The sequence below is a fragment of the Mauremys mutica genome, chromosome 7 (genome assembly GCF_020497125.1).
Source record: "Mauremys mutica isolate MM-2020 ecotype Southern chromosome 7, ASM2049712v1, whole genome shotgun sequence".
Taxonomy (NCBI): domain Eukaryota; kingdom Metazoa; phylum Chordata; order Testudines; family Geoemydidae; genus Mauremys; species Mauremys mutica.
Genome location: NC_059078.1, coordinates 5,281,286 through 5,293,649, shown reverse-complemented (window position 1 = coordinate 5,293,649; position 12,364 = coordinate 5,281,286). Strand labels below are relative to the sequence as shown.

The window sequence follows — 12,364 nt, the reverse complement described above, 5'->3', positions numbered from 1 at the left end:
CATTACAAGCTCTCATAGCTGAAAACAGGGCTGGGCCCACCTCTGCACTCCTCTCCCTCTGAACACACCAGGACAGCGAGCAGCTGCCTGTCTCCTGCACTTACAGCCAGGGGAAAGGGCAAGCCACAGCCAGGCTCTCCCGTTTGTTTCCTCTGAGTCTCTCTCACACTGTGTGTGCTGAGGAGCCCATTCTTCCTGGGGAGAAGGATGCCAGGACTACTTCCCTGATGGGCTGCTCACCCTCGCAGCTCTGCCAGCTGCAATCCTGGCTACCATGTGGTTTGGACTTACAGGGGGGCTAAGTAGTGTGGCAAAGCTCCAACTTTGTCTCAGTGGGTCCCACGTTTCCTGGCAAATTTCACTAGCCTCATAGGCTCACGGTGACCCTCCATGTAGCCCTTCTCTCTCTCTCACAGCCTACTGAGCCATTTTTATCATAAGCCAGCAAGGGAGGTGGGAAGAAGCAACCCTCCCTCGCTCAGTTGTTTCACAGTCTCTGTGATTATTCGGGGAGAATGGAGGTGAGGGGGAGTCCACGCCCAACCTCTACTCTGGGCTCCAGCCCAGGGACCCTAATAGTAGCAGCTATTGGTAACTGACTTTTTGAAACAGGACAAGTACAATTCCCTGAGCCACTTCCCCGCAGCAGGCCCCGCTTCATCAACATCAACGTCACCCTTACCTCAGGACCTCCTTCCTTGTGCCTGGTAGCATTTGTCCTGCCCAGTTTCTCCAGCAGCACGGCTTCCTCCCTCAGCTCCTGACACACACGCCCAACTGACTAACGGGGAGGCTTTTAACTAGTTCCAGACAGCCCTTGATTGGCTTCAGGTGTCCCAATCAACCTAGCTGTCCCCCCTGCTTTCTAGAAGGTTCTTAATTAGCTCCAGGTGACTTGATTAACCTGAAGCAACTGCCATTTGGTTACCATGGTAACAGGGATTTGTTTAGTTTGGGGCTAACATACCTGTTTCTTTCCTCTAGCCCTCTGGCTTTGCTCTGTCACAGTAGCCAGAGGATAGCCATGGGCTTGCGGGGAAGACACTGCACTAGGCCGATGGAGAGCTGCCTTCTGTTCTCAGCTTGGCTATAGAATCCCCGGGTGTGACCTTGGCTATACCAGCTATACTATGGGGATGACAATCCTACCTTGCCTATTTAGATTGCAAACTCTTTGGGGGCATAGACTGTCTCTCCCTATACACACACCAAACACAATGGGGTCCTGTCTCCTGTGGGAGCGCAAGACATGACTGCAATACACACCATAATGAGGATTAAAAGATACTCCCTTGGTCCCAAGAGAGTTTGTCTACCCTGGGAGGGAGCTGCCTGGCCTGGGTAGACAGACTCAGGCTAGTGTGTTGAAAATAGCAGTATGGATGGTGTGGGTCAGGCTCTGAGCCCACCCAACCCTATAGACTTGTGATGCAGCATCCCCACTGCTATATTTTAGCACACTAGCTTCAGTCTGTCTATCCAGGCCTGGGTGTACTGCCTAAGGAATGCAGTTGACTGTGTTACAATAAGATTCTCCAGCTGAAGAATTAAACTCAGGAAAAAGCGTCTCAGGTAACCACCCTGAGATATGCTAAAAATAAGTTGAGTTTTCCCTTGTGGCCACTGAAACACCTGGGCATTTTTTTAGCTACACTTACTGACCGAGACCCTGCGTCCTTTGGCATATGAAATGTGACCAGAAAACTATTAAGAAGCAATGTTTGTAGGAGAAAGATGTCAGACAAGAAGTGCATGCTAAATAATGCACAGCTCGCTGCTCACTAGTGCCTGCATTTGTCTGGCTGAGTTCGGTGGAGAAAATAGAAATTCTATTTTCCTGGCAGCCTGAAGTCTGTACTGTCACAGGGATTAGCATCTGCAGCTGTTACAGATTTAGCAATTTACAACAGCTCAGAAACCAGCTAGGTAATGGGGAGGGTGAGAATGGATGTTGTTCCATTGATCAAATATTAGTAAGTGGAAGATGAAGATTTGGGGCACGGGGGTGGAATTTTTAGCCTAGTCCTAACCTAACCTTTACTTTGAAAGTGCAAATAATTGCAGGTATAATTTAGACTTCTCGGGGCAGTACTTGGAATCAGCTCCAACTCCTACTGACGTCAGTGCAAAGACTCCCGTTGGCTTCCTTGGGAACTGGATCGACCCCTTTAACCTTCCAATGTCCTAAATTGTGGCTGCAGTTATTAACATCAGCAAAGTGCAGTTGCAAAAAAAAAACCAGGTCAAGTTTTAAACATCTGCTCTGAATGCTGCATAAGCCTCCTTTTACCCTAGTAGGTCTGGAGGGATTCTATATTGATGTGATATTGACAAAGCAGAAGAAGCTGTAAATTACATCCACTTAGACCCTCTCTAGATTCCCTAGCACGCACTCGGGTTTACTTAGTTTAGAATAAATGTATGGCTCTAATCCTCTGCCATGTGAAATCAATGGCAAGACTCCTATTGTCTTCAATAGGATCAAGACCAGATCTTAAATGAAACATGACAGGAGCCTTTTAAGCAAGATAAGCTTTTAAGCAGTCTCCCGAGGATCCAACTTCATGCACTGTGTGCGTCAGGTCAGGCATCTAAGCTGTCAGACTGGAGCGCTCTGGGCAACCACAAAAAGTCCAATTTCACACAAGCACATCCTTTGTAGCAAAGCTGCATATATGCCCATGGCCCTAATTGTACTGGGAGTGTTAGCTCTTATGATCGGTGGGCATCACATACGAATGGATATAGTGGATCAGACCAATGGTCCATCTAGCCTAGTATCCTGTCTCCAACAGCAGCTGGTACCAGAACTTCAGGGGACATGTATCAAACAGGGCAGTTGGAGAGATCCACCCCTATCTTTCCCTTCTACTTTCTGGCAGTCAGAAGTTCAAGGTCACTCTGAGCATAGGATCGCATCTCTGACAACCTTAACTAATAGCCAGTGATGGACCTATCTGCCATTAACTTACCTACTTCTTTTTTGAACCCAGTTATACTTTTGGCCTGCACAACATCCCCTGGCAATGAGTTCCACAGGTTAATTGTATGTTGTGTGAAGAAGTACTTCCTCTAGTTTATATTAAACCCTCTGCCTATTAATTTCATTAGGTGATCCCTGGTTGTATTGTGGGAAAGGGCATCAGGCAGGACTTCAGTGTAGGATGCACAGGCATAGAGCCAGTCAATCACATGATAAGTCCCATTCTCTTCAGTAGAAAGGCTTTTATAAATTATCAGCTCCACAAGCTTTCCCCTCATGCCCTGAATCCATCCTGACAGGCCAGCGGATAAACCACTGAACTGGGTTTATTCCCAGTTCTAGTCTTACCTGCTGAGCTTCGTTTCAAAATTCAACACTCTCATTTGCATTGTCTCTTTCAGCTCTGCCCCACATTGCAAGAGCCCATACTCATGTCATATCAGGACACAGCCCCACCCCTCCTGAAATAACTGATCATTCCCCCCTACCCCCGGCAGGCATCTTTCATCTGCAGGAATATCAGCTGTGAAAAATCCTGTTCTCTCAGTGACCTAAACCTAGTTCCTAAGATCATATTTTTTTCCCCTCTGTTAGAACCAAAGGTCAACAATGACTGTGCCAGTTCTTGCTCTCTTTCTGCCTAAAGAAAGTAAGAACCGGGCAAGGCTAAATCGTTATCTCTTGTCTCTTCCAGACCTGGAAAGAAAGAGGATTTGTTGGCTTTGTTACCGGAGTGCTCTTTTAAGGGTATGTCAAGATCGTGTAGAGAAATCTCTTTTGTTTCCAATTCCTCCTTTAGAAACTTTCCCCATGTAAAAATTGGCTGTGGAACTGGAATTTGGATGTGTTTTCTGTACCCTACCAGACTGTTTAAAAAGCTGTGGATTTTCTATGGTGTGTGGGTGTTTTAATAGGCTATATATTGAGCGTGAACTAGAGCCTGAGCTGGTATGACTCAGCACAGAAACATCCTTATGTTGAGGATCTGGCCCTAATTAAGCACAGAGGTGGATGGTTGGTGTCAGTTTCCATAGACAACCCTTTAAAGAAGGCCTCCGCCACCCACTTCTCGGGCAGTTGTTAGCATGGTCATTTTCAGATCATAAAGCAACTGGTTTAAACTCAGTTGTCATTCGTGAGCACATAACAACTGAGATGAGACGGAGCACACCGTGAAAAGTCAGGCTATCTGGGGTCCATTTAGGACATTATCCCTGTTTCACGGTGCACAATGGAATAGGTCACCTGACCTCTCCATGGGCTATTTTTCCCCACTGAAGGGAAGAACATAAGAATGGCCATACTGGCTCACACCAATGCTACATCTAGCCCTGTGTCCTGTCTGCCAGCAGGTCAGTGCAGGATGCTTCAGAGGGAATGAACAGAGCAGGGCAGTTATCAAATGATCCATCCCCTGTCGTCCTGGATGGTTGAGAGACACCCAGAGCATAGGGTTGCATCCCTGACTATCTTGGCTAATAGCCATTGACGGACCTGTCCTCCATGAACTTATCTAGTTCTTTTCTGAACTTGGTTGTTGGCCTTCACAACATCCCCTGGCAACAAATTCCACTGGGTCGACTGTGTGTTGTGGGGAAAAGTACTTCCGGATGTTTGTTTTAAATCTACTGTCTGTTAATGGCATTGGGTGACCCCTGGTGGTTGTGTTATGTGAAGAGGTAAACAACTTCCTAATTCTCTTTCTCCACACCAGGGGTCCCCAATGCAGTGCCCGTGGGTGCCCCAGTGCCTGCCATGGCGTCTAAGTGCGCCCGCGTAGTGGCCGGCGGATGAGCATCTGCTGAAATGCTGCCAACAAGCTGCATCATCCAGAGGCATCGCCGCTGATTTTCGGCTGCAACGCCTCTGGATGACGCTGCTTGTTGGCAGTATTTCGGCGGCAACACCTATTGACATTGTCGCTTGTCGGCGACATTTCAGCGGATGCTCGTCTGCCACCACAGTCCTCCATGGCTCGTCTTCTGGCGCCTGCCAGACGAAAAAGGTTGGGGACCACAGCTCCACACCATTCGTGATTTTATAGACCTTTATCATATCCCCCCCATTAGCTTCTTTTCTAAGCCGAATAGTCCCTGTCTTTTCAATCTCTCCTTACGTGGAAGCTGTTCCATACCCCATATCATTTCTGTTGCCCTCTGTACCTTTTCCTTTCTAATATATATATATTTGAGATGGGGCAACCAGAACTGTACACAGTATTCAAGGTCCAGGGATACCATGGATTTACACAGTGACTTCATGAGATTTTCTGTTTTATTATCTACCCCTTTCCTAATGGTTCTTAACATTGTTTGCTTTGTTGACTGTCGCTGCACAGCGAGTGGATGTTTTCAGGGAACTATCCACAGTGACACTAAGATCTCTTTCTTGCGTGGATAGTGCAGGTCCATTAATTCCAAGCCCTTTGATGGAAGGTGCTATGTATAAGTGCTAAGATTTAGTCATTGTTATTATTACATAAATGATCAAATGGAAATTCCTTCTAGGCTTTTAGGAGTGGAAGGTTCTACCATGTGTAAGTTGTAGAGATAGTTGGAAAATTATGTTTTCTGTGAATTTTTTTTTAAGTAATTAAAAGATGTTGGGGGAAATTCTCAAGGAAATTTGCCATTTTTTAAACAAAAAAAATCTGAAAAAATCATTTTAGGTATTAGTGCATCCAAATATTTGCCATTTATTCCTGTTTTCCCACTTCCGGCTGCTCCTTCCCTTATGTACCCAGCTCTTCCTTTCAGTCTCTGCGGGGAGGACGGCTCATTTCGTGGTTCTGAGATTTCTGATCTCCTGCAGGAGGTCTGACATCAGAGCGAGGCTGAGGAGCAAGATCATGAAATCTTCAAAATCAATTTTGTTATCTTTATCCTCGTCAAGGGCAGAAATGATTTCCTGGTATTTTGGTTTGCTTTCTTGGCCCTGTGGAGAATTTTAATAAAGTTTTAACACAAAATTCCTTTTTTCCAGCATCTTCTTGAAAATAGCAAAATACTTGTGATGTAAATGTTGATACATTTTCCTGCTGGTATGACTCAGCATAGAAACATCCTTATGTTGAGGATCTGGCCCTAATTAAGCACAGGGTTGTGTGGTTCGTGTCAGTTTCAATAGACAACCTTTTAAAGAAGGCCTCCCCCATCCACTTCTTGGGCAGTTGTTAGCATGGTCACTTTCAGATCATAAAGCAACTGGTTTAAACTTGGTTATAATTCATGAGCACATAATAACTGAGATGAGATGGAGCACACCATGGAGAGTCAGGCTATCTGGGGTTCATCCATCCCTCCAGGTTCTTATAACTATGCCTGTCACTGAAATTTCTGATTGTCTCACAGGAAATTAATACATTATAAGGCCAGAAGGGACCATTGTGAACATCTAGTCTGACCTCCAGGGTAACACAGGCCACAGAACTTTCCTTAATTAATTCCTGTACACACTACAGCAGGTCTTTTAGAAAGACATCCAATCTTGATTTTAAAATTTCCACTGATGCAGAATCCACTACAAAACTTGGGAAGTTGTCCAGGGGTTATTTACCCTCGTTAATAATTTGCACCTTATTTCTAGTCTAAATTTTTCTAGCTTCAACAACCAACCACTGGAACTTCTTATACCTTTGTCTGCCAGACGGACAGACTTGTATTGTCAAATTTCTGTTCTCCGTAAAGGTACTTATAAACTGCGATCAAGTCACACCTTTTTCTCTGATAAGCTAAATAGATGGAGCTCCATCAGTCTTTCCTGATCTCCGTGGGACCCTACTTGAAATATTGAAATATCAGTTAGCCAGTTTTCAACACATTTAATGTGTCTCAGGTTGATTTTGTATTATTCTAATTTATTAATCAAAATGTTGTGTGGTACCAACTCAAATGCCTTACAGAAAACTAAGCACAGGGAAAGCTGTGTTATCCGGCACTTTACCAACTGGAAAGCTCTATAACTGGCATTTCTGATCTTCATTGAAATTTTGGTTTATAGTCTGGTTGGTGCGAGGCCGGCAGGCTCCCCACCTGGCTCCGCGTGGCTCCCCGGAAGTGGCGACATGTCCCTGCTGCTCCTAGGCAGAGGAATGGCCATGAGGGGTTTGGGGTGAGGTGTGGGGCACGGGCTCTGGGAGGGAGTTTGGGTGTGTGTGGGGTGGGGCTTGGGGCAGGGGGTTGGGGTGCAGGAGGGGTTTCAGAGTGCCAGATCTGGGGGGTGCTCACCTCAGGTGGTTCCCCCCAAGTGTCGACATGTCCCTGCTGCTCCTGGGTGGAGGCACGGCTAGGTGGCTCTGCGTGCTGCCCCTGCCCCCCAGTGCCAGCTCCGCAGCTCCCATTGGCCAGGGACGGTGCCTCTGGGAGGAGACAGTGCACACAGCTGCCTGCTGCGCCTCCACCTACGATCAGCAGAGACATGTAGCCTTTTGTGGGGAGCTACCTGAGGTGAGCGCCACCTGGGTCTAGCACCCTGAAACCCCTCCTGCACCCCAACCCTCTGCCCCGAGCCCTGCTCCCCTTTCCATGCCCCAACCCCCTGCCCCGAGCCCCCTCCCACACCCAGAGCTCATGCCCCACACTCCCTCCCACGCACCAACCCCAAGCCCTGAGCCCCTTCCTGCATTCAAACTCCCTCCCTCTTAGTTAACCAGAATTTTTTACTTACCGGCACCCCCCATTCTCCCAACATGCCACATACCAAAGCTTTTACTGTGTATTACATCCAAGCTATTACTTTTATCAACCAAACTTGTAATCTCACCCAAAAAATATATCAAGTTAGTTTGATACGATCTATTTTTCATAAACTGTGTTGATTGGCATTCATTATATTATTCTCCTTTAATTCTTTATTAATCAAGTCCTGTATCAGCCTTTTCATCATTTTGGCCAGGACTGATGTCAGACTGACAAGCTGTTTTACCCTTTTTAACTATTGGCACATTCGCTTTCTTCTGCTCCTCTAGAACACTCCCATTGTCCATTGAAAAATTCACATTAACAGTCCAAAGAGCTCTGTGGCCAGCTCTTTTAAAACTCTGGGATGCAAATTAACTGAATCTGCTCATGTAAACATTTCTGACTTTAGTAGCTGCTGTTTAACGTATTCCTGAGTTATTGTTAGAATTGAAAATATTTCATCATCATCATCAGATATGAATACATCAGCCTGCCTATTCCTAAATACAGGATAGAAATATTTATTGAACACTTCTGCCTCTTCTGCATTATTATTGACAGTTCTACTATTTCTATCTAGTGATTTGCCAGCACCATTGTTAGGATTCTTTTGTTCCTAATATATTTAAAATATTCCTTTTTTTGTCCTTAACTTTGCTGGCCAGGAGTGCTAGGGAAAATCCAATCTTTGTTTCCTAAGCATGGATAATTCCCAAGTAGTGCATGTTAGAGCAGCCTATTGGCTGCTCTAAACAGTGCTCAATACTAGCACCAAATGGAGAATCCAGAAGCTGTATCTGGCTCTCCAACAGCCTCCCTTCTCTTCTGCACTCAATAGAAGCTGTGTTCATCACGGAATCTGGCCCTACGTATTTAGAACCCATATGAAATAATATATTCTTCTCTTATTTCAAACTCCAATGAGTTCCTGTCCTTCGCTCATACTGTGTTTATATTCTAGACAGAGCTAGGAAGGTTGGGATGACAAGATCCCCTGTGGAGCCGTCACTAACGCTCTCACAAAGAGGTGCTGATAACATGGTGCTTTCAGCTCTCTGGCTGCTAGAGACATCATTTATGCCTCTGCAATTTATCTGGCTTCAGCTGCCTTGGGGGTCTAAGTCTTATTCTCATGTCAGGTGTTTATGATGTAATGGCAGATTCAGCATTAAACGCGTGTGCATTTCTTCCTACCACAAATACACAGGATCCAGTCTTTGTATGAGCCCTTGTAATTGTGGAAATGCAGATACATGAAGAGTGGTTTCTCAATTTCTTGCCCTGTGTTGCATACGGAGGTGGCTAGGAATACAGGCAAGGAATCCATCAAGAATTTATTTACATAGTCATTAAAATCTCACTGGGGATTTGCAAGGCGACAATATGTATGTTGTATCTGCAGCCTCCAAAATGCCTTCCCAGGCTGAGGAATAATTTGGTTGGTCACTGGGTGAAAGGCAGACATGGGGCAAAGGGTTTGCACTGAAAGGAGTTTGGGAATTGGATAGTTCAGTCTGTGCAATGCATGTTTCAGACCTCCAAGTATGCAAGAAAGTCTGCTGCGACTGCATGAACAGTGCACAATGAAAACGTCTTGGGCGGCAATGACAAAAGGTGCTGGCCCATCCTAGAGGTGAACTAGCACAAGGCTTGGCTCTGGACACCCGCTCTACGTGCTCTTACCTGTATGAAATTCATAAACTGGGTTTGCAGCAGGGTTTTGGTTTCAGCTTTGCTGAGTTTGCCCTCGGGGTCAGCGGAGTTGTTGTAAACCAAGGCCGCGGTAGCAAATGCTTTCTCCAGGTCTGAGCCTTTCCCCAGAGCTATGGGAAGAAAACGTTGCATACAAAGGTTTGCAATATTATGGACATTGCACTAGAAACAGCCCCAGTGTCAGGAATGAGGCCTGCAGCGGTGCCTGCCCAATCACAAGTGCTGCTGAGCCTCAGCTGGGTGACCTGATTGGCTAAGGCAGTCAGGTGGCTTGCTCTTACGCCCAGTGGCTGCTCAGTGCATACCTCTGTAGAGTCTTTGCCGTCCTGTGTTTGCCTTGCTCCAAGCTCTGCTCCTGCCCTGCCCCAGCCGGGTTCCACTCCTGTCCCAGCACTGCTCCCGCCTTCCCTGACACCAGGTAGTCTGGTTCTGACCCTGACTCCTGGCTCCAACTCTGTCTCAACCCTGGGCTCCGGTATCTGGACTCTGACTATGGTTCTGACCCTTGGCCCTGGTTCCTGGTTCTCAGCTGCAGGCCTGACTCCGCTCTGACTTGGTGTCCGGAGCCTCCGCTGGTGTAAATCAGTGTAGCTCCATTACAGTTAATAAACCTCTGAGGATCTGGCCCAGAATTTAGTACAAGCGAGGTACCAACATGCACTATATGCTGGGCCCTGCCAATAAGTCGGTGCACCCTACCGCTAAGATTTCATGCTCTGAATAAATACAAAAGAAAAGCACCAACATAAAGTGAGCCAGGTATAACCAATGCTGTGGGTCTAGCTCACTGGGTCTGTTAGTTCAAAAATGCAGTAGCCTTAAACGTTAATCCCTCTAAAAGGGACGTCCCCGGGGAAAGCTGCTGTCTGCAGAAGCCCTGGCAGCGAAGAGCAAAGGACTCACTTACAGCCCTTCCCATTCTGGTTGCCATTGGCTGTGGCCTGAGCAGTGGGATTTGGGGGGGTCCCCACTAAATTTCCATTATTTCCTGCTGTTGATGTTTTTGCCTTGAAAATCAGAACCCAAAAGGATTAAGAAACCATGTGGAGTAGGTCTCCTTACCTTTCACAGAAGCCAGCTGCTTGGATATAGGTGTGCTAGTAACAAGAGGGAAGAAACGCAGTTATACTGGTGAGCCTTATGTGTCCAGTTCCTTCATAAACGAATTGACTCATTTGTATTCATTTTATTCCATTCCACAGAAATATTCCACAGGGCTCCTCAAAGAGGAATGAGTTTCCTCCACAGCGGAAAAATCAATATTCTTTACAAGCTACTGTCACAAAATAATCCAACAACAATGGACTTATTCTGCTCCTCAGGCTCAGCTTGCAGCCCACAGATTGTATGAAATATCAAAGAAGTGGAACCAAACTGTAACACAGCAGCTCTCAACCTTTCCAGACTACTGTACCCCTTTCACCTGACTTAAAAACGACTTGCTTACAAAATCAGACATAAAAATACAAGTGTCACAGCTCACTGCTACTGAAAAATTGCTTATGCTCCTATTTACCATGTAATTATAAAATACATCAGTTGGAATATAAATATTGTACTTATATTTCAGGGGATAGTATTTAGAACAGTATAAAGAGGTCATTATCTGTATGAAATTTTAGTTTGTACTGACTTCGCTAGTGCTTTTTAGGTAGCCTGTTGTAAAACTAGGTAAATATATAGATGAGTGGGTGTATCCAGGGCCGGCTCCAGGGTTTTTGCCGCCCCAAGAAGCCAAAAAAAAAAAAAAAGCCGCAATCGCGATCAGCTCTACTGCTGCCGCTTCGGTCTTCAGCAGCAATTCGGCGGCTGGTCCTTCCCTCCGACAGGGACTGAGGGACCCACTGCTGAATTGCCGCCAAAGAGCCGGACGAGCTGCCCCTCCCCGTTGCCCACCCCAAGCACCTGCTTGCTGGGCTGGTGCCTGGAGCCAGCCCTGGATGTATCCCCTGGAAAACCTCTGTGTACCCCCAAGGGAGCACATACCCCTGCTTGAGAACCAATGGATGCTCATTTAATATCATTTGTTTAATGACATTTTCAAAGTATGAAAGTACTACAGGAATTGTAAGTGTTCAAACTTGGTTTTGAGTGCACCCTGGAGAAATGCAGCAGGTCTATGCATTTTCCACTCTCTACCATTCCCACTTCTGGAGTGCAGCATATGTGGTTTTTATTTTTACCAGAAGTCATTTTGGTGAGAAGGGCTCTTCCTACTTTCTATTAAAATTTAAAGCGTGATTACTTTTGCTAAAGTGCTGGAAACTAATTATAGATGAGCCATCATGCTGTGGAATCCATCTCTTGTGATGGATATAGACAAATCTGTCCGCATAATGAATTTTAAGACAAATGTCAGATTATTAAAGAGTAAAGAACAGAACTTTCACTTACCGTTTGGGCATGTTTGCAGCAGCTGAAGTTGTTTTTTGGGTCGAAGCAGCACCAGGTTGATTCACGGAATATAGTTTTGAGTTCTGAGTGCTAGCAGTGCAGCCACACATCCTTCACAATAGCCTTGTTGTTTATGATCTCTAAGCAACTCAAGTAATTGCAAACAGATGAATTCAAACTCCCTGCTGTGAAAGGGGAAGAGAGCAGAGCCTGGCTTCAGCACGCCCTATCAATAATGTAAATGCCACTTGGTGAGCATGGAGATAGCTAAATCAATCCGTCTGGAGCAGCCTGGTTGAGATGATGGAGAGGTATCGGAAGGTAGAAGTTGCTGTTTATTTTATGCAAGACTAAGAGGAAGTGAACTGATTCAACTGGGGCCTGAACCATGGGAATCGTCCCATGGACTTTAAAGGCCTTTGATTCATTCTTTTAGTACTGACTACATCAGTATGAACTAGATGCCTTTTTGTTTGTGCCAGCAGGCTGTATCTGGGGGAGTTAGCGCGCTCTGCAATTAACAACCCCCGTAGATCAGTCCGCAGCACTGTGTAGACAAGCTGTAAGTGTTAAATGCCAGGCTTCAATTAGACCA

At 45.9% G+C, this 12,364-nt stretch overlaps 1 protein-coding gene across 1 annotated transcript; it reads right to left on the bottom strand.

Moving 5' to 3' along the window:
• Positions 1-5,757: 5,757 nt before the first annotated feature.
• On the bottom strand, positions 5,758-11,879 carry SNTN (sentan, cilia apical structure protein). The gene is made up of 4 exons (XM_045022965.1): positions 11,770-11,879; positions 10,438-10,472; positions 9,346-9,485; positions 5,758-5,917 (listed from the first exon to the last, which is right to left on the bottom strand). The coding sequence occupies exons 1-4, from the start codon at positions 11,877-11,879 to the stop codon at positions 5,759-5,761; spliced, it is 444 nt and encodes a 147-aa protein (XP_044878900.1). The 3' UTR covers position 5,758.
• Positions 11,880-12,364: the final 485 nt, after the last annotated feature.